Raw genomic sequence first — 22,993 nt, 5'->3', positions numbered from 1 at the left:
GCTGATATGGCAGTTTAGGCATTAAAAGCTTTATCCAGCTCCCACTGAAGTCACTATGAGTTTAAATAAGCATCCATTTTTCTTATCATGACTCATTCCACCAGGGAAGAAGCCTTTTCTCACCTTGGAGCAACTGAGGAACATATTGACATTCTTAAACTTGAAACTGGTGGCAGAAAGTGTCATAATTTATTAAAGCAGTTGCATGGGAATATGTGAGAGAGATTAGAGACCAATTTCCATCTTAATTTCACATGAAGTTAAGCTCATAAGAACAGTATTGTGTACACCACACCAACATATTGTTCAATTTAATGTTCTGTCTTCAGATTAAAAGAGAAAAATGGTCATTTCCTTTCCTTTTCAGCGGTACAATATATACATCTTCCCTCCTCAGTTGTCAAGTTTCAGAAAACATGGGTAAAAGCAGTACCCTTCTGTGATGCTTTAGGAGTCAACCCAGACCAGTAAGGGGTTGTGTCAGCACCTGCCCTCTAGCCCTGGGTGCCTCTGTACTGTGCAGCTTTGGCTCAGAGCCCTGATATCAGCAATGTGCTTTCAGCACAAAATGGAGTCACTCTGACTTCCGTCAGCCTGGTTACTCCTTGCAGGGCAACACCATCAGACTTTCCAGTCCTGAGTTTCCCCCAAACCGTCTCCCTGGTAGTGTCCAGTCCCTCTTGCTGGAACATTCAGAAAAGCTTACAAGTTTGCTTCTCCTTTAAAGAGAAAGGACACAACAGCTTATTAACTTAACTGGGGTTAACGCACCCTTCCTTTCAATCACAGCAGTGAGTTGGTTTATAGTAAAACAAGTTTAACTACATAAGGACATAGATTTAGGTGATACCAAGTTAGAAGTAGTAGGGATAGAAATGGTTACAAAGAATAGTGAAAATACACTAGCAAGACTGAAATTCAACCAACGTGAGCCTTCTTGTTGAAAGTTTTTTCAACATAGTCATTCTTCCAACATGGCTGGCTAGTCAGGATCACAGAGCCCAGTGCGCTTGGTTTTCTTTGTCTCCTCAGGGCAAGGATAACTTGGGGGTTCTCTCCCTCTCTCTGTATACTCCAGTAAACCTTTGAAATGTATTCTTCTGAAGTGTAGCCCCAGATAATGTTCCTTTCCCTTGCTGGGTGTAGAGGCCATTCTAGCTTCTTCCCACTTGTGATTTTTTTTTACAATGCAAATGCTCTTCCTGCAATCCCTGATGCAAATGAATAACCCACTGTCCTGGCTTGGGGTGTCAGACCCTTTCTTTTGTCTTCATAATTCTTTTTAGATTTTCTGTACCTATATCATAAAAGAAGATTAATGATCAGTTAGTTATTAGTTTTCCAGTAATATATTACATGCCCCATTTTGGAAAAATATTATAACAGTGTGTGAGGTGCACTGAGCTGGTCAGTCCAGCTGAGACTCATTGCTACATGCCAGAGCGCTCATACCATCTGGTACTGGAGTGCTCTTTGAGTCTCACTTTTTACAGTGTATATTACTCTGTGTGCATTCAATATCTGTCTGTTTCCTGGAGTATGCCTTACAGTGGCATCTACATACTTATGAGGGATGTGTCCTTTTATTAACAGAAAGTCCCAGGAGAGAAGCTGAGGCAAAGAGAGTAAGCGGCTTGCCCAAGTCCCAAAATGGAGTCAAAAAGAAGAACAGGAGTACTTGTGGCACCTTAGAGACTAACAAATTTATTAGAGCATAAGCTTTCGTGGACTACAGCCCACTTCTTCGGATGCATATAGAATGGAACATATACCTCAATATATACTACCTCAATATATGTTCCATTCTATATGCATCCGAAGAAGTGGGCTGTAGTCCACGAAAGCTTATGCTCTAATAAATTTGTTAGTCTCTAAGGTGCCACAAGTACTCCTGTTCTTCTTTTTGCGGATACAGACTAACACAGCTGCTACTCTGAAACCTGTCAAAATGGAGTCAGTGTCAGAGCCAAGATTAGAAAGTAGGAGTTATGGCCTTCCAGTCCTATGCTTAGGCCACACCCTCCACAGTCACTTTAAAATTGCAAAGCATAACGAGGTTTTAAAGGGCCGCTCATGCTTCTTGGAAATCTTCATAAAACATTCTGTTACGAAACAGTTTTGCCAATGCAGTATTTCTTGCATAATGTTAATTCCTTCATCATTATAGGGGGAGATAAAGCAATCCCTATATTTGGGCTGCCTAACGGTTTCCATTATAAAATATTCTTGTTTCCTTTTCTGTGAGAAGCTCTCTGACCTCCATTATTTGCAGCAGCCCTATGATATTCGATGAGGAAATCCCATGAAATCCAATTGTGCTTTTGGTGAGAAATAAACTTTAAAATGGCCATTTCCCTTTTCTCACTTGTGTCTCAGGAAAATTTTGATGGCCTGGCAAAATAATAACTAAGCACATTTTCTGAGGCTGAGCTGATGTTTCTGGCAAAGCAGAAGTCTCAACATCAGGACATGCTGTACTGAGAACACCTGGAAACAGGTGTAGCAGGGGGTAGGACAATACTCCCAACCTACCTGTGGTACCAGTCACCCATGCCCCCGTCTAGGGGCACCACACAGGTTAGAAAAGAGGAGAGAGCCAGACCAGGATCCAACTCCCGCCAAACCCAGCAGCTGGCCCTAGCAACCCAAATTCCCTGCCCCCTGGGGCACCAAATGGGGCTGGAGCTCCTCCAATCCTCGGGGAGGGAGAATTGGGAGATAAGGTGAGTAAGATGGGCCAGTCCCCCCTGACTCAGCACATGGTCTCTCTGGGGTAACAACCAGCTAATGTAGCTAGTCCTGTTGCTCAAATGGTAGCAGCTTGTGAGGCAGTGCTGAACGCTCAGGGTTCAAACATTGGTGCTGCATGATAGGAGTATTGTTATAGTTGTACATAAAATATTTTTTTAACTTTTTCCTATTTATTTTTTAAAAGTCTAGGAAATTCCACACAACCAATCTACATTTAAAAGAATATTATTTAGGTTGTAAGACAAGCACTTGAAAGTTGGAAAATGCCAGATTTACAGTTGCCTACATGACCTTAATTCTTGTGCATTATGATACAGATTATGATCACATATCCTGCTTTTCCCCACAGGTTCGTTGGCTCATTCAGTGCACAGTGTGCACACACGAGGTGACAGAATTAAGGTTGTGAAGGCAATCCTAAATCTGGCATTTCCTAACTTTTGATTTTCTGATTTTGCAACTTAGATATTGTTCTTTTCATGTAGTTTTTGTATATAATTTATTCTTTACAGTACATAAAAAAGACTGTTCTTTAGAAGTTCATCTGTTCCTGCTGCTCATTCCCCATGTGAAGTCATAACCCAATGCTTGCCACTGTAATTGAATGTAATGTTGCAAACAAGATTATGAACTGGAGATGCCTAATATACAGCAGCCGCTGAACTCAGAAGATCTCAGGATCATCTTATGGAAATATTATGGGGCATAGCGATGGAAGTAGAAGAGTAGACATTTTGACATGTAAAGAGAATTCTTTCTAAATGGAGTGGATGAAATCCTGGCCTTGTTGAAGAAAATGGGAATTTTGCCATTGACTTCAGTGGGGCCAGTATTTCACCCAATATTTTTCAGTATTTTTCAAGAGGTATCAGTGAGAGTTTAAAACATGACACCAGTAGAGGCCTTAAGGGAAGTTTGTAATACAGGCCAGTTTAAAGAAGTGGTGATTAAAAACAAACAAACAAACAAACAAATAGCAAGTGTATTTAAAAATTAGATACAGACTTTTGGTTTTATATCTTTCATCTTCATTTGCATGTTATGGTTTTATTCTATCTGATTTAAAATTGGCTTGGCCCTATATATGATGACCCTAGAGACTACCTATTCTTGTGATGAAATATTAGTGTTAAATACATACTCACTAACTATGTACATTCTCCAAATCTCTGAGATGTGGGTTGTTTGACAGAACACTAACTTGCTCATCATATTTTCACAGTACAAATTTCAGTTCTTCAGTTCTGTTCCTTTGAGATGCTGTTTGTTAAACCTTCAATGAATATTTGCCAACTTCTAGATGAGTGGTACCAAAAACTCCTGGCCCATAGCCCATCAGCATCACTGCCTGCTTCCTGGTGAAAAGCCTTTCATATGCTAGCTTATGCAAACCTGTCATCAGATCGGCATATGAGGCGTCACATTGGTTCAATAACCAATCTTTTCCAAGAGCCACTCTTCCAGTGCTTAGAGAAATAAAATTTAAAGGTCCCACTCAAAGGAATAGTCGAAAAACTGACCTTAAAAAAGAAGAAATGGGATTTCTTTTGTAAATTAAGGACAAATATTTCCCCCCATATCAGAAATAAAGAAAAAAAGTGAGATTTTTTTCTCCCATCTTTAAATATTTAGACATATTTTTATTATATTTTATCCTATCTTTAAGTACTTGAAGAAATTATGTTTAATAACTGTCAGGCTGTGTTTCTGTAGTATCATAGTGTGTCCAGATCACTTGGGAACCCTGAATTAATATACTGAGATTCAGGATCAAACTGTACCATATCAGTAACTGAATTCAGTACATGCATGCTGCATATATGATCACACAGAAACTTAAACAGATTATACTCTTGCCAGTCTACTCTGGGTTGTATGTAAAATTTGGAATGATTTTTGAGTAGTATCTATTTTAGTGATTGTAAAATCTTTATGAATTGTCCTTGGACGTTACGGGTATACCTGTTACATAGAGCCTATCTCCATTTCTTTCTTCTCTCACTCTACTCCATGCTGAAAGATTTTCTTCTTGCTTCAGCAGCCCCCTTCACTGACAGTACCTTGAATCCCTAAATCCATGTCAACCAATAAAAAATGAAACCTGTACCCCAAGCACAGTTTTGAAAAGGGATACGTTCCAGATTCTCCAGGAAGTCCACTAGAGATTTCACTATAGCTGTTGATTTTATGTGGAAAACACTCAGATATTGTGGTAATGGGCTGAAGGATAAAACTCTCTTAAACAGATTAATAGATTCATAGAGTTTAAGGCCAGAAGGGACCATTAGATTATCCAGTCTTACTTCCTGTGTATCACAGACCATTACATTTCACACAGTTGCCCCTGTACTGAGTTCATAACTTCGTTTGGCTAAAGCATATCTTAAAGCAACCAGCCTTGATTTGAAGACTTCAAGATATAGAGAATACACCACTTCACTTGTACTTTGTTCCAGTGGGTTATCACCCTCACTGTTAAAAAAAATTATGCCTTATTTCTAATTTCAATGTATCTGGCTTTAAGCTTCTGGCCATTGGTTTTTGTAATGCCTTTCTCTGCTGGATTAAAGAACCCTTTAATACCTGGTAGTTTCTTTTCATGGAGGTACTCCTACCCTTCATTCAAGTCACCTCTCATTCTTCTTTTAGATAAGTTAAATAGACTGGGCTCTTTAAATCTCTCACTGTAAGGGCTTGTCTACATAAGGAAAAGCCCAGAATCTACAACTGCTGAATAGCTATTCTGCACTAACTCCCATGTGGACACCCTTTGTTAGTGCAGAATAAGAGCCTCCATGTGGAGAATTTAGTGCTGAAGAGTTATTGTGCTTTAAATTCAGACCCTAGCTATTTCACACTAATTTCCCTTTGAATTCCCCATGTATACTTACACTTTAGCTACAGTGCTAATGTGACATGGGTTATGCAGGATGCGTCCTAATTTAGCAGCTGTCCTAAAAAGCCATTATTTCACACAGTTCAAAGCTAGGACATTGCCAATCATAAACACTTTCCAATAACATGGGCATACAGGCACTTATAGGAACAGCATATAGCCAGTGAAAGTGGATATATTTAAAGTCTGTTTTCTCAGTTATAAAACATCATGAGACACTTTTAAAATATGTGGATAATAATTACAATAGTGAAAAGCAGAGTTCAAAAGGTTGAGGTAACGGCCAAGTAAGCATCTGAACTTGAAATTTGCCACTTCTAAATGAAACCCTTTATAGATGGAATTATTTCTGTTTGCCATATCCTCCATCCCAAAATGTACTATAAGCTATTCTGTTACAGTATTTTATCAATGAAATAAGAGCCATTGTCATGGGTAGATGTGTTCATCTCTCAATCTTCACCATAGCATAGGAAAAGGAGAGTGGGAGATAGAACCAGGCTGACAGGGAAAGTAATATAATTTGGTTCATGGATCAGGATATTGCCATTCACCAAATCAGGGCCCATTATGTGCTTTCTCTGCAGAAACGTATGGAATCAAGTCCAGGCTGCAACGTTTTCAGTTTCTGTAGACCAGAGTTGGAATATAGCAAGAGTTTGTTACTAGAAAATCAAATATGTGTAAAATTAATGTAGTAAAATAAAAAAACTTGGCTATATTAAGCCAGCATGTCACCTTGTTACACTATTTTGCTGAGCTTCTAAAACCTTATATGCATTGCTACCCTTCTAGTTTGGAGGGAATTGTGCTTTTGGTCCTGGGGGCATAGAGGAGCAGAATGAACACTGTCCATGCTTTAGCTTCAGTAGCTCCAGAGCAGTGAAATATCCCTTCTCCTGACCTTTAGGGATAGGGAAAGGGAAGAACCTATTGTGGTAGACTTTTACTGTTTTTTTATTATTTCGGGGTGTTTTACAACTTATGTATTGTAAATATTATAAATATTAACGAAAACTTTTGTTTTAATGCTGTATTTTATATGAGGTCCCTGAAGCTGTAAAGGTGGAGAAGCAATATATTTTATATTTGAAAGACTTTTTAAAATCTCATTTCAACATTTAGTGCTCAACCCTGCAAACACTCACTTCCAAGGATAGTGGTTACTATTGTGGATCTGGTCTCTTTGGTTAAAACTCTCTGGGGTTAAATGGTGTACTAAGGTTATATCTACACTACCACGGCTACAGCTGCTGCAGCACCACAGCATAGATGCTCTCTACATCGATGGAAGGGCTTTTCCGCTGATTACAGTTAATCCATCTCTCTGAAAGGTGGTAGAATCCTTCCATCAATCTAGCCGTGTTTATACCAGGGGTTAGGTTGACATAGTAATATAGTTAGGTCAATCTAACTTTTAAGTATTGACCAGGCCTAACTGTTTACAGGATTGGATCCATATGGTAGATAAGGGCACGAATATCTTATTTTTATCAAAAAGATGAGACCCAAACTATACATGATTGATTTAATTCAAATAATCCGGGAGATACACTGGTGTGTATAGGGACACTTGTACTGAAGGAGCTTCTATACTTTAATCTTGTTTTGCATTTATACTTTTTAGTTATTTTCCTAAATAAAGGTTGGGTCTCCTTTGTTGCCAACCATTAAAACATGTTGATTTGTAACTAAATATAGCCTTTACACTAAATTTTGTGGTGGTGTTGTTTTTTTTGTTTTGCTAATAAGGTGGATATAATATATATCTATACATATTTATTTAAGCAGTTATATAGCTTAACTCATGTTTACTTAGATTCTTAATTTTTACATTTCATATCTTTTTATTATCAGTTTTGTACATGATTTGTCAAGTTTTGTTTGGATAGAAATTAAAATTCAATTAAAAATGCACAAAACAGCATTTTAATTTTTATCTTTAGTTAGCGCTGGATACAGAAGATAAAAAGTTTATCAAAATAAGTTTTGCATTGAAAACAAACTTAATTTTTAAACAAAGGAAGTAGAATTCGTAGTTGGTTAATTGAACTGATTGTTTCTGGTCACCACGTCCTTCAGGATTTTAGAACTCGTAGATTTCATCCTCTCCCACCTGTTTTTTTTAATATATTGGAAGAGGAAAACAAACTTTCCTGCCTTTTTTTTTTCATCACCCAGCTGGTTTTTCAACTTTGAATGAATTAGTCATTGAGCTGAACTAGTAGAATAAACTGAAATAAAAAAATATTCTTTCTGCACCTGCAGAAGTGGTTACTGATTTGAAAAGCTGGTTTAGCACTTCAGTAAACCATGATGTTCCAGGTGGTTAGCCAGTGATTTCTGCCAGTTCAGTGATTTGACTTTCTTTGAAAGTTGGCAGCAAACATGTATTGCTTAATTTAAAAAAAAAGTAATTTAAATTATTTTAATAGATTATTATAAGTTTAGATCTTAATGTAGGTTGTCATAATTTCAGATTTACTTATGTTTGTTTTTATAAAATAAGCCCATATTTAATTTAAATTAGAAAATCCGATTTAAATTTTAAAAATCTGATTTTTAAAAAATAGTTGATTTTTATCGACTCTGCCTAGCAGTAAGGGCAATTAAGCAGTTGCAGTAGTATCTGCCAAGGATATGTTTTAGAGCGGGTTACATAAAGCTCAGGATTAGTTTAGAGAAAATCCTGATCCACTTGGATTGCAATTCATGATGCCTTTTCTAGCTGTATAAATCTGTGATTCTATAAAAAATAAGTGACAGATTTTCTATAATTTAATAAGTCTCTTAAGGATATTTTTGATAATACCCTAAAGACGGTTGAAGGGAATCCAACAAGAGGCATAACAGGCTAAACTCAGGAATTATTAACTGCAGATATTAAATAATGTAATGACTGAAAAGCAACATAGTTAAAATACTTTCATGTTGCCCAGTAATCCATTTCTTGAGTAAATGAAACATTAACCCGAAATGCTGAGTTTACAGCCTGTGTGTCTTTCAAAAAAAAAAAAAAAAAAAGTTGTGATAGAAAAAATTCCACTTGTTGCTGTGGCAACTTTTGTGAAGCCACGAGAACAGAGAAATGTAATTTCTCTGTTTATCTATATCACAAAGACCCAGGTTTAATGTGCCATATCTGAGGAGGTTTTCCAGGTCATCTTTGCCACCAAAAGGAGATCACTGATTGCATATTTTATTCTTAGTGGAAGAAGTTAAACGCCTCATGTAAGATTCAATGATTAAGTCTTTTCACTTGACCCACATAGAAATTATATAAATACCAGGCTGCCCATGCTGCAGCAGGAGATAAAATCTTAAGAACAAAAGATGTTGTTTTCATGCGAATACCCCTAATAATAAAATCAAAGCAAGACAACACCTGAGAATGTGACCTAAATGTGTATAAAAGTAATCGGATGAAATATTGAAAGGGAAAATTTAAGATGACCATCAGGAAAATGTCTGATGATAAGATGTTGACTTGTGGAATGGTATTTCTCAAAGGAAGTGGAGAAATTTGGGAGACTGAAAACTAACTAGAGAAAATATTACAAAGGGTACTATAAAGAAAAATTAAAAATTATTTTTCTGGTGATGCCTAATTCAGCTGCCAGTATTTTTTTTCCCCGTCCTCAAGCCCATTGCTTGACTATTGTACATTTTTAGGGTGCTTAGCCTAATTAAGTTTGTTGTAGTACAGAAAACTCTAGGACTGCTGTTAGTGGAGTTAGCTAGATCATATATAATCTATAGATTTATTTAACATAACTGAAATTGCTGTTCTGGTAGATTTTGTTTTGAATACCATGTTAACATGACAGAACACAAAACCTTTTTGTATCAAATCAATGTTACTAGAATTTGCTTTCATTGAGATGATCAGTCTGTTGTACTGTTCATTAATGCACTTGCTATTAAGCTACTGTAGAGTACACTGTTGTAAAATGGTTCCAATGGGCATTACCGAGCATGTATCAGAGTCTTTTTAATTGGTTGAGAAAGCTACAGTCTGTCTTCTTTCTTAGCTAAAATTTGGATCTTGCTCTCTTCATTTTATCTAGTCTGCATTGTTTGCCCAGTCACACAAGCTGTTATAATTTTTCCTTATCAGTATATATTTGATTGCCTTATAGGAATTGCGTGAGAGTATCTGATAGAGCTATTATTTCCATCTATCCTTTTTGGAGCATTATGTTCTGTTTTAGATAATCTTCAGGACATTCAAGCGATTAAGTTGTCAGCAGATTGGGAGGGCTTCTGCTGTAACTCTGAATGTATTGCTATACTGTCTTAGATTGCCAGAGTCCAACTTCAGATAGACAGTTTGTTTGATTTGGCTTGTAACCTAAAATGTGGTGATCCAGTTATTCCATTTCCCGTGTGTTAATTTATTGCATGTTTTAAATTATTGTAATGAATTTTCATGTGAGTTACTGTGTCTTTACTGTGTAAAATAGAAATCAGGCTGATGGAGTATGGTCAATTCACGTAAATTATCTTCTCTTTCCTAGATATATGGGCAATTGGGTGTATATTTGCTGAGCTATTGACTTCAGAACCTATTTTTCACTGTCGTCAGGAAGACATCAAAACGAGCAATCCTTTTCATCATGATCAGCTAGACCGCATTTTTAGTGTAATGGGATTCCCAGCAGGTAATTTACTTTCATTAAAAGGTCAGACATAAACCCTTTGAGTTGGATTTTGTTTTAAAGGAAATTACTAGCTCTATAGCTTTATAAAAGCTGGCAGTATGATGGATGTGAAGTCTCTGCCCAAGAAAGTGGTGGGACTTGTGGAATAACAATACAGAACAACTAACATAAAATGTCAGACAAATATTACAGTTTATGTACATCATATTATTTAACCTGCACTTTAAACTGTCCGATTGCTTTATCTTTTCTAAGATAAAGACTGGGAAGATATAAGGAAGATGCCAGAATATCCCACACTTCAAAAAGACTTTAGAAGAACAACGTAAGTGATTATACCACAGACGGTGGTTAAAAACTGCTTGTAATAGATACACAGAAGTCAGCACTAGAGATTACCTTCAATTATCTTCTGTCTTGTTTAGACTTGGGAAGAATATTATTTGGATTTTAAAAGAATGCTAGTGTCCATCTTTTAATGCTGGCAAGAGTTTTTGCTGAGTAAGTCAGATCATCCGCTGTACTGGTAGACAAGGAAGGGAAATAGTAAAGGGAGCAGCATAGTCCTGGACAAGATGCAGGTCTGGGATTCAGGAGATTTAAGTACTATTTCCAGCTCTGCCCTGGATTTTCTGAGTGACCTTTGGCAAACCACTTGATGCCTCTGTGCATCAGTTTCCCTCTTTGTAAAATAATCATAGTTACCCACAGAGATCTAGAGATTAAAAGCAAGACATACATTCTATGTCTGATTATTCTTAATGGGAATATTTGAGCTCAGAAAATGCGAAGACTTCACATGGCTCATGCTTCTGTTGGGAAAAGGGACAGGCTTGTTTCTCTGCCAGCTGAAGGGAATAGTTGCAACAGCTTCTCAAATGGCAAATGATGATGCAGTGGCTACACTGTTGGAGCTATTGTGCCTGTCTGACAAAGTAGCTTCCACTAGGATAGGGCAGCTCTGCCCTCCCTACAACATTTGCTATGGCTGTGTGCTACTATCAAGACCTCAGCCATATATCAAAGCTGTACGTTCTATTGTAATAAAGTACAAACAATTTAAAAAATACTAACACTGAAAGCTAGGACAAACGTTCACACTTCACAAATATAGTGTATGGCAATGTAGGACATTATATATTCTAACAAATGAAATACAAAATGTGTCCTTTTGGACTAGTATGCATTTTCTTTATTGCTTGGTGCAGTGCCATAATCCTACAGTATATTATTTTTGAAATGTGTTTACAATTTTTCAGATATGCCAATAGTAGCCTCATAAAATACATGGAGAAACACAAAGTCAAGCCTGACAGTAAAGTTTTCCTTTTGGTATGTACATCATTGTGCTCTTAGGGTTATTTTACTTTGAAATATAATTGTAATATTAAAACAGTTCTGTCTCTGCTTACCGGAGGATGAGAAGTATGAATTTTAAAAATATAAATGATGGCTACAGCCCTGGCTTTTAATATTTTAACAAATTTGCCATTGTCGGCTTCTGCATTTCACCCCAGAATTGGCTGCCTTTCTGATACGGGAAAAGTAATCCCTTTGTATAGTTACATCATATGTCAGTTTGTGAATTATATATGTATCAGTGGGAGAGAGAGGGTAGGGGGATCACCTTTCCTTCTGAAGGAAGAATACTTTCTTTAGTTCTTTGCTATTTAACATACCTATAATATAGAAAGGCCCATCAGAGTCCTAGCTTATAAACCTTGCAAATACACTCCAAAGCCCATCTCTTGTGTTGGGCCTTTACCTGCGAGGGGCTGAGCAAATTGCCTGCATAATGTTCACATCTGCGAGCAAGAGCTACCAGGCATAGAATCTTTGTCTCTCATATGGGAGCAGAGTGCTACCCGGGTACTAATAGTGTAACTCATCTGCAAAGAGGACAGGCCATGGGTGTATGCACAATAGTAGCATAAAGATCACCTTTGCACTCTGATCTGGATGCAGCCTTTGTGTGGGACCAGTCCTCTCAGGCTGTTCTTGCATACATTGTCTACAAAGAGTACCAAAGGGCATGGCAAAAGGAGGTCTTGATCTCACCTACTTTCCTCTATGCCTCTTTCCCTGCTCTGCCAGCAGCAGGGAGTGACATAATAACTCCTATTCCATCTGTGTGATGCAGCGATTCACCCTTATATTGGGCTGATCCATCACGGACAGTTACACTTAATTTAGAGTCACTTTATTTGAGTAGCTCAAGGTGGCACATAGCGCACTGAAGAATCTAGCCCAGTTAACTTTATTTTTCATATAAACAAAACTTCATAGTCATAATATTTTTGATGCATGTGCATCATAGAACTAGACGTGTTGCTGAGCATGAAATGCTTATTTTGCTTTTCTGAATGAGCCATTTGTAGTTTACCAGATCGTGATGTAAGTGGGGCATACAAGCCATTAGTTTGAAAAATAATGGTTTCATTTGTTGTTTACTACTTCCAATGTTACACTACACAGCTTCAAAAACTTCTTACCATGGATCCTACGAAGAGAATTACCTCAGAGCAGGCTTTGCAGGACCCCTATTTCCAGGAGGATCCATTGCCTACGTCAGAGTATGTGTCTCACTTTTTCTGTGTTCTTTACAATGATGCTTTTTTTTTTGCTAACTATTAATGTGCAGTATATGGTGACCATTTAAAAATGAAGAAATGTGATTGTAACAAGAACATATTTCTCACCACCGTGAGTCCACCTCTGAGCTTTCTAGGGGCACCAGTGGTGTAAATCAACCAGTGATAGGCGGAGCAACAACTTTATACTTGCTGCACTCAATAAAAGTGGGTAAATGGTGGGGGGAAAGAAGTGATGGGTCTTAGAAAACTATTCTGAAGTATTTATATCAAACTCTTGTAGATTTGCCCCTCTTAGACATACATCATTCAGCCAAGCTATACATAATGTACTTAGTTCTGGACAATTACTTATAAATCAGCCCCTCTTATCTTAGTCTACAGTCTCCCTTAGGCAGAGACCTTGAATTATGCCAGTGGAGGTGGTGTGACATGGACAGATACATCTGCTGTTATTATAAGAATACCAAAAATGCTTTATCATATGGCCTCAATCTAGTGTCTTATCATTAATTATAGACTGAGCTGGCAGCAGCATCTGATGTAGTTAAGGTTGCTGAACCACTTTCCATTATAATTTTATCAAACTTGAACCGTTTGGGCTGAAATTTTCAATGCTGGGTAGGGATTGCCTCAGGCTGGTTTTTTTTTTTTTTTTATTGAAGTTTCACTTAAAATGGTTTAGCTGTTTCTGAGAATGAAGTTAAGGAAAAATATGATAGCTTGTCACGATAGAATGTTTTTTCTGTGTTCTAGGAAATTACATCAGAAATACTTCATTAAAAGAACATTTTGGTTACAAAGTCAAGCACTCAAAAGTTAGGAAATGCCAGACTTCAGGTTGCCCTTGCAAGCTTAATTCAGCTCCCTTGTGCATATGTGTTATGATACAGACTTTAATTACATGATAACATGCTGCTTTTCCACAGAACACCTGCCTCATTCAGTGTACAGGATGAATCTGCACAGTGTTCTGTAGTGAATGAGGCTGTCTGTAAAACCTTTGCCTCATTTGTTGCAGAAGTTGGAGGTGTGTAGTGAAGGAGATTGCAGGAAGAGAAAGGATGGTTTCATGGTTTAGGCAGTTGAATGATATCCTAGAGAACTGGATTCTGTTCTTGACTCTGCCACGAAATTCCTATGTGGTGCTGGGCAAGTCACTTAAACCAAACTTTTCACAATTGTCCACTAATGGTTTGCTCCTCATTTTATGGGTCCCCAGCTTGAGAACCTAGGTTCTGCTTTGTGAATGTGCTGAGTACTCACAACTGCATCTAATGTCAATGAGAGGTGTGATTTGAACATATAAACTGCTATCCACATGCCAATGGATCTCAAGTTGAGCAAATTCAGTGGACACTTGATAGTTTTGGCCTTAATCTCTCTGTGCCTTAGTTCCCCAGCTATAAAATGTGGATGGTAATGCTTCCCTACCCACAGGGGTGTTATAAATGTTATGCATTAGTGTTTGTGAAGTACTCTTATGCCACAATGATGAGCAGCATGGAAAAGCTCATGAGGAAATTAATAATTCTGCATTCCATGCAGGAGTTGGATGGTGTGCAGTAAATAAGGCGAAAGGCCACCCACTCTCTGAAGAGGATAAAAAGAAATATGAATTATCTACCCATTTGAAGAGTCCTATCCATCCCATGTACTTAGTGAGGCAGGGATGCTGTGGTAAAAATAGCATGTGATCAAGTAATTAATAACTGTATGCAGGGGCATGGCCACCTTTATTCTTGAATTTCCTAACATTTGAGTGCTTGTCTTTGCAAACTGACTATTCTTTTAACATAGTGTTTTTTGTATACAATTATTTAATTGTGCCAACAGGGTGCTAGGAGCTTTTCAGCCAGAAAGGCAATAAAAACCCTGTCCAGGAAACTTTATTATCTGAATACAAAATACACAGATGCAGCATGGGATTATTTATTTATTTATTTTGTTATTATTTTATTTATTATTATGGTAGCACCTAGGATCTCCAGTCATGGACTAGAACCCCATTGTGCTGGGCACTTTATAAATGTATAATAAAGAGATCCCTGCCCTGAAGAGCTTACAATGCAACAAAAGTCTGTGAGCGATCAAGCAATGACATTTATCATGAGTCTTGTTAGTCCTATGATATTTGTTTGGATTTCAAAAAATATTTACTCTTTTGTTAATTATTTGAGGGGAGTTCTAGGGATTATAGGATTCTGTCATGGTTACAGAACAAGCTGCACATTTAGACTCCTTTCAATCCTTCTCAAGTGAATGCCTCTCTGGGTGGAACCAGGGGGTCCTACAACCCATAGACAGGATCTCTGGACTGCAGGTTCCCTGTTTACCAACTGTGATAACGCAACAGGCCTAACTGTATTTTGCATCTGTATGCCCTTTTCCTCTGGGAGCCTGTTACCGGGATCCAATTAAAGTGACTCAAAAACACCTCCTTCAAAGCAAAGTCTTGTTAATTCACTCAAAGGTGAATAAAAAGCAGAGCAAAGGGTTAAAACAAAGAGGCCTGTTGCCTGGGCCTTACATTTTACTCCTTTCCTTTCAAGGTTTAGGTAAGTTCCATTTACCCCAAGTACCAGTTCCCCGGACTTGGGAAAGAGAGAGAGTCCCTGCAACATTCTCTTTGTCTGTCAATCAGATATCCGCCTCCAGCAGCTGCTGCCCACTCAAACCCCCATCTTCCCTAGGCTGGGGCCTTTATTGGATTAGTGTCCCCACTGATCCTAGGCTCTGGCCTGGTCCTTGCTAGCCTTGTTGGAGTCAGGCAGGTGGGCATTTCAAAGTAATAGCTCCCTCATTGTTCCCTTAACAACCTTGGGTATTCTCTCTGAAGGTACTTGATCTGTGGTATTGTTTGTTTTCTGTGTATTTCCCCGCAACAGCTTTCTTTGATTTCACTCCATGCAGCCAGACAAGCTAATATCAAGCAGGTAAACTGAGGAATATGTGATATTCATAAAATATAATACTGATATCCCCCTCACTCTCCACAGCCTCCTAGAAGAACAGAATGCTTAAAATGGAATTTATGGAGGAGGCATGATAGACAGGGAATGGATTCCAGATGTAGGAGCCCTCATGGAAGAAAGGTCTAGTCTAGACTAGGAAAAAAGAATTTAAAAAAAAAATCAAGTTAGCCATTATGATTTGAAATGCCACTTAGCAATTATCGTAGACCCAGGTTAGCACTTTCAAAATCATGTTAAGCTGATTGTATTGCAACACAGGTTACCCCCCAAAGGTTCAACAGCAAGAATTGCTGAAACTAAAATTGGTACAAAATATTATCTACTAGTAGGTCTTTGTTCTCTCATACTGGTCTACTTCTGCCTAGGTCACAACACCTGGCAACATGATTTTAAAGGTATTAAACTGTGTGTACACTAGATACTAAATAGTATTTCAAATCATATTAGCTGACTCAATCTAAAAGCTACTTTTTTATCTCCTTCTAAACAAGGCCCCTGAGACTAATTGATTCCAGTTCTTCAGAGATGAATAGCTAGTACATTTAGGGCATGATACAAAAGCCATTGAAGTCAATGGGAAAGACTCCCATGACATTAATGGGCATTGGATCAGGCCCTCAATCCACTGTGCCATCCATACTTCCAATTAAGTGCTGTAGAGTTTCTGGTTGATTCACACAGCAAAGTGAACAAATGCAGTGTCAGGACAGCAAATAATTGTGCTGTCATTTGTGCTCACTCAGTTCTGCTATAATTCTAGAGGAAGGCAGCTTGCCAACAGCAAATATAGCAAAAGTTAAAATCAGTGTACATCTACCAGTAGTTGTATATCTGTTGGGTGTTTATAGGGTGTCACTTAGTAATTTGGAGTCAAGGTGTAACAAACATTAAAAGAAAAAGCCCTGAAATATATATGACATTAAATAAATTAATTTCAGAAGCATGTATGTTTAGTATGTCTCTGATTTGTTGTTTGATATATTTCAGTGTGTTTGCTGGCTGCCAGATTCCTTATCCAAAACGAGAATTCCTCAATGAGGATGAACCCGAAGAAAAAGGAGATAAGGTATAATAAAAGGCACTTTTTTTCAAAATGTAACAAAAAAGTTGTGATGCCACAAAGGGAAACTAAAAGAACATGGGCTCTTACCCAGGAATGTGTTTTGAAGGCAAGACTGTCCCAAAACTTTTCACAGTACATTAGAAAGTTTCACATTAATGCATAGTAAATTATAGTGAATAAGATTGTTTGTATTTTTCCTAAACTTAAAAATTTACAGCTAGTCAGACACTGTTAGTAATACATGGCTAACAGAAGAAAGAGAAAGAAGCCTCATGCTGTAATCAATTTGTGTCCTGGCGTCTGCAAGGGGCAGGGCCTGTTATTGATCCAAGAGGAACCCCTCTGGTTATGCATGTCCTCTGGTTCAGATAGTCTGTACAACATGGGAGCCCAGTTTGATTTAAAGCTGTGCCTATGAATGATACATTTGAAAGAGTAAATTCTACTTTCTGAGCTGATATAGTAGATTAGTATTTCTTTTACATGTGACAGTGTCAGAGCAGGGGGAAATGTTAATCTACTAAATCCTCAGGATTTTGTTCCCCGGGTCTTTTTTTGAGACTAGGAAATTACAAAATCTAAATTAAAATAGCTGTGGAGTCATGATACTGATGTAATTGAAATTCCGAGATTTAGCAATGCTTTTTAAACTTTCGGTTACTGAACAATAAGGAACAACATGAGTTCAAATGAGTTTGGCTTTTGTTAAGTTGATTTTACTCATTTGTGAGTGTTAAAGTATATATTTGCATTTCGTTTTCTTGGGAAATTTTATTTAATTAAACAAAAATGACACGCACAGTATAAATATTCAAAGCCGCTATTATGATCTGTTGTGTAAATAGCCTTTGTGTCTCGTGGGGACTGTCGCATATTTATGTGTGCTATAAATAAAGATTTTGCAGCATATCTAATTAATTTAGAAAAAAATGACATTTAAAACTATGTATTACTCATTGAATCTGTTTCCACAACAAGAAAAGTTTGTTAAAGGTAACCAGTAAAGGGTGTTTTTAAAAAATGGATTTGTACCATGTTTTGCTGCTTTATGATGTATAAAAAAGGCTTACAATATTTTTTTTTAAAAACATATTAACATCAGGAATGTCAAGTTTGGTCTTTCCTGGTTTTGCTGAAAGACTTACAGGGGGTCTCTGAGATGGTGTATCTGGAGCTCTTATACTTTAACGGAAGGGTAAATCTTTAATAAAAACATCCTTTCTCCAAAATTTTCATTAGTCAGCAAAGTTAAATAAGTATTCACAAAAACAAAACCCAATGATTTTTTCCTAAGTAAACCTCCCCTTGTTTCAGACACATGGCTAGATTTTTTTTCTAACTAAAACAGTAGAATGAATGAGGGCGGCAGTGCAGGTGAATGTGCTGCTGTCCTTACACCTTTACTATATAACAAGTTTCATCCCATTGAGTTATGCAGTTCCTGAATGTCAGATTTACTTTTCTAATAGAGTGCAGGCACAACGTAATTGTGTTGTCACAAATGCTGCAATAATCAGAGCAGTGACAAATTTCCCTTCAGTGGGAAGATACTCACCTTAATGGGTGAAAACAGCAAAATCCTTTATTGCAGTGATGGACATGAAGGAACAATGATTCCGCAATAGCTGTCACGTAAAATACAGTCTTGAAATAGTTTACTAAATGTCTTGAAAAAGTAATACATGCTTACTAAAGCTTGTTGTTTGCCACAGTAATTTATATGAACAGTAATAATACTTTGCACTTCAATGGCACCTTCTACCCAAGAATCAAAACAACTTTCCAAACAGTAATAAAGCTTCACAGCAACCCTGTGAGGCAGATCTGGTCCTGGAAATAGAATAAAAGACAAATTCCCAGTCACTGGTTGCCAATATTCATCATAAAAAAAAAAAGGGTTAAACCACTTAACGACCTCTAACGGTTCACAACCATTTCAAAACACTGGAAACCACTGCACCAGTGCCTGCCAGCTCAGACCTGCAGTGGCAGCAGTGCCTGAAAGCCTGTGGGGGCGAGGTGCATCTGCCTTGTCTCCAGCACTGCTTCCCAGACTCAGGCAGGTCTATGCTAGAAACTTGCTGGTATAGTAATGTCAGTTACTGGTGTGATTTCTTTATTTTTATGACATTTCTATATGGCCAAAGCCTTAGTGTGGACATAGTTATACTAGCAAGTAAGTGCTTTTGCCTGTTGTCATGGGGTGAACTGCATCAGTGCTTTCTCCCTGTCTCTCTGTGGGCATTCATCTCACCTTAGAGTGGACCTCCAAGCTACAACATGTTTAGTCAACCATGCTGTCATTGCTACAGAGCGAGCTGTGCCTTAGATCTCTTTGCAGTCCCTCTTGAGTGCACCCCTCAATTGACAGGTTTCACTGCCTTACCTCTCTTTTGGTGTAACCACACAGGTCTACCATTCTTAGACTGGATCCTGTGGTGGCAGGATCCTCCTATTTTCATGTTAACACAGTAGACTTGTATGTATTTGGCACCTGCAAGAAACTTTCCTCCAGGAGTCTGTGACCAGCAACTTATTAAAGTGACTCAGAACAGCTCCTTCCAAACAAAAGTATTGTTGATTCACCCAAAGATACCCTGTGATCAGAGAAATTGGTGAAAACAACAAAAACGTACATGTGTCTGGCCTTACCTACACTTATTCCTTTCCATGCAAGTTTAGGAGGGTTCCACTCAACCTAGGTAACCTCACCTCTGCAGACTGTGCCGCTGAATTCAAAATGTGTCACCTCTAGTAGCAGTTCCCACAACCCCTTCCCTTCTCCACGGGTTGCTTTGAACTATTTATGGTCCTTTTGATATCTAGGCTCTGGCTTTCGCAAAACAGCGTGTGGCTTTTAGCCGGCATCTTGGAAGAGCGTCTTCCCAATTTAATCGCCCAGCTATTGTCCCTCTGAACTTGTTTACCCAGAGCTTATCTCTGACCATTGTTTTGGTCTCTGCTTGCTCTTCCTTACAACCCCTTCTAAATTCAACTCCATGTAGTCAGACAGAATAATATCAGGCAGGCAAACTGAGGTACATATAATGTTCATAACAAAATAACACAGTTATAGCCCTCATTCTCCACATTTATATAATTTACGTCATTCAGATAACTGTTAAAAATGGTAATGGCAGAAACACTCTTTTGCTAGGATAAGCTGCTGTCTACACTAGGGGAGTTGCCACTATAGCTATACTGGCAAACTTTTCTAGTGTAGACTAGGCCTCATCCTCTTTCAAAAGCAAAAGGAACAGTAGCTGCACTACACAGATTTCTCAAACTAGCTAGGTAATCATCTCCATGCCTCACTTGTCCAAAGCCAGAAAAAACATGGACTCCATGATCCATGCCCCCGTGAAACAAATCATTAGCCCCAGTTGAGAGAGTTCTCTCTGGTTTTCATGCAGCCCAGGTTTCAACTTGGCAGCTGTGGGGATTCATAGTGAAAATGATTCAGCTCAGACCCAAGCACCCATATGTAAAACTCACAAAATGTTAAATAATTAATTGAAAAAAATGACAATCTCAGCACTATGATACAAATGGGGTCTTAAATATGACAGTTCATTTGGATCTTTAATAATGGTTTGATCTACCTCTGTGAGATAAATAACTTCTTTTTTTTTAAAAAGTTAAACTTCATTAACTTTAAAAAAAAAACATAACAAGTTAACTTGTTGATCTCCCCTGAAATAGAAGCTGGGTGTGACTTGTATGATGCACACAGGAAGTAGGATATATTTTTGACTTTAGCAGATAGGAAAGGGAGACATAAGCCCTCCATGTAGATGCAAGACAGTATGAGCCTTTGTGCAGTCCTAAATAAATACATTCTTGTGAATTTCATCTGGAGTGTAACTTGTGACATTGTCGTGATGAATGGCAATCGATGCACACTTTAGTTTGAGGATGCTAAATAGCTTGTGATTAGTGAGTCTGCCAAGAAGTTTGTGCTGAAGGCAGTTGGTTGCTATGACTTATGGGAAGCGAATTATTTAAGTTTTCCAGAAAGGTTGACCACATTTAAGCTCTGATAAATTGTTGTCTGGTTAAGCAGACCCCTCACCCCCAAGACCCTGGAAGAACTGAAATGAGTTCAGAATTTTATAAAGTTTTAAAGTATTTACCAAAAAGTGCTCAAATATTTTGAGCAACATTTTAGAGTTTTTATTTATTGGCTGGTGAAACTCAGTCTGCAATAAAGATGTGTTTTTGTTTCTCTAAAGAGAAAGTTTTATATCTTATATGAACAACAAATAAAAATGGTCACTGTTGTAATCCCCTTGGCTGCATGGATGCCCGGCAATAAGAACCTTTTACAATGCCAGATGGTTCTGTTTCTTTACAGCTGGATATCTGTGGAACTCTTGCTTATCACGCTCCACCCTCCATTCTTTCAAGTCCTTAGGTCTCTGCTGCCTGGCCACCAGAGTCTCCTTTGCTCTCCAGCTTCTACACTCTGCATCCATATGTTCTGCCCTTTTTCTTTCTGCTTTCTGGCTCCTTCCCCTTTCTTTTATTTGCTACCAGGCACTAGAGTCTCTTTCAATTATCTCACATCTCTCTCCCCCTCCCTTCTTTCAGCTACCTTTTCCCCTCATTCTCTGCCACCACATCTTCCTTCAGCCCCAGAAAACACTGGCCTGCAACCCTATCTCCAGGCAGTCTGCTCTAACAAACTCTCTTCCTCTTGCTACCACCAAGACTCTCTGACCCGTGTCGAGGGCACCATGCTTGGCCTGTTCCCAGCATCTCTCTCATTGCAAGGTGGTTAAAGCATAGCACTGTAACTCAGGAGTTGGAATATCTATTCCCAGCTCTGCCACAGATTTACTATGTAACCTTGGACAACTCATTTCATCTCTCTGTGCTTCAATTGACCCAACTGTAAAATGGAGATAATGCCACCTGCCTCACAAAAGGGTTGCTGTGAAGCTTCATTAATGTTTGGAAAGTTGTTTTGATTCTTGGGTGGAAGGTGCCATTGAAGTGCAAAGTATTGTTACTTTATTTGCTGTTGCTCACCACTGCTCTCTGGCTGCCTTGCCGCAGCTTATTTGCACTCATTCGTGATGTGACCACCACCATTTTCTTGATAGTTCCTTCCATCCTTCTCATTATTAAGCTGATCTGGATTGGCTGGCTAGGGATAGGAGGTACTAGATTGTCATTCAAGTTGCATTTTTTCCCCCCGTGCACCTTATTTTTAGAAATGAACCACAAACAATTTTATTCTATTCTGAAATTTCAAACCCACAAAGTTTAAGTAACTTTGAAATTCATCCCTCCCTCCTCAGTTCACAAATATCTACCTGGAGCAAATAGCAGCATATTGAGGACAGATATTTCACTTACTTTGGTGCTCTTCACTACAGTCCAGCTGTGCTTTGTCCTGTGGCTAGTTCTCACCCAAGTTGTGGTTTAGGGATTCTGAAGAGTTTGTGATACCAAATGTAAATAAATAATTCAGGAAAAAAGTGACCATCCCCAGCTGTGCTTTCTCTTAGAATCAACAGCAACAGAATCAACATCAGCAACAAACAGCACCTCAGCAGCAACCGCAAGCAGCACCTCAGCAACAGCAGCAGCAGCAAAACAGTACCCAGACAAATGGGACTGCAGGAGGAGGTGGAGCAGGAGGAGGAGGCACTGGGGCAGGACTTCAGCACAGCCAGGACTCCAGCCTCAATCAGGTGCCTCCAAATAAGAAACCACGCATAGGGCCTTCAGGCACTAACTCAGGCGGGCCTGTCATGCCTTCAGATTATCAGGTACAGACTCTGATTGTTACTACTTTAGTTAATGTTAGGGGCAAGGTATATTCCACTGGAGAATTTTATAGTGAAATATTTCCACAGAATAAATTTACTTTAAGTGAAGTTCATTATAATGGAATTGTGCTTGCTCTAATTTATTAGTAGAACTGTGGACTTTAGTTCGACTTCAGTTTAAAAAACATTTCATTGTATCAAAATTCATTATAGATGGATTTCACTCTTTGATATTTATATAGATTTCAATAACGTTTCCTTTGTTCTCAGAATTTCAAT

General features: G+C 38.3%; 1 protein-coding gene and 1 long non-coding RNA gene across 13 annotated transcripts in view; one reads left to right on the top strand and one right to left on the bottom strand.

Moving 5' to 3' along the window:
* Positions 1-22,993, top strand: part of CDK19 (cyclin dependent kinase 19) — a 227,426-nt gene that overhangs the window by 195,547 nt on the left and 8,886 nt on the right. For all 12 annotated transcript variants that reach the window (XM_042857691.2, XM_065590247.1, XM_065590242.1 and 9 more), the window contains 6 exons: positions 10,165-10,308; positions 10,564-10,633; positions 11,568-11,640; positions 12,784-12,881; positions 16,862-16,940; positions 22,451-22,714. In XM_042857691.2, coding sequence (XP_042713625.1) covers positions 10,165-10,308; positions 10,564-10,633; positions 11,568-11,640; positions 12,784-12,881; positions 16,862-16,940; positions 22,451-22,714 — 728 coding nt within the window. The remainder of the gene's footprint in view (positions 1-10,164; positions 10,309-10,563; positions 10,634-11,567; positions 11,641-12,783; positions 12,882-16,861; positions 16,941-22,450; positions 22,715-22,993) is intronic.
* LOC122174426 (uncharacterized) lies at positions 168-22,454 on the bottom strand. Its single transcript, XR_006176213.2, has 2 exons — positions 22,299-22,454; positions 168-1,297 (listed from the first exon to the last, which is right to left on the bottom strand). It is a non-coding gene; the product is annotated as an uncharacterized LOC122174426 (long non-coding RNA).

Source organism: Chrysemys picta, chromosome 3, assembly GCF_011386835.1.
Source record: "Chrysemys picta bellii isolate R12L10 chromosome 3, ASM1138683v2, whole genome shotgun sequence".
In the NCBI taxonomy this organism is placed as follows: Eukaryota; Metazoa; Chordata; order Testudines; family Emydidae; genus Chrysemys; species Chrysemys picta.
Note: the sequence above shows the minus strand (reverse complement) of the source record. Positions and strands in the feature narration are given on the sequence as shown.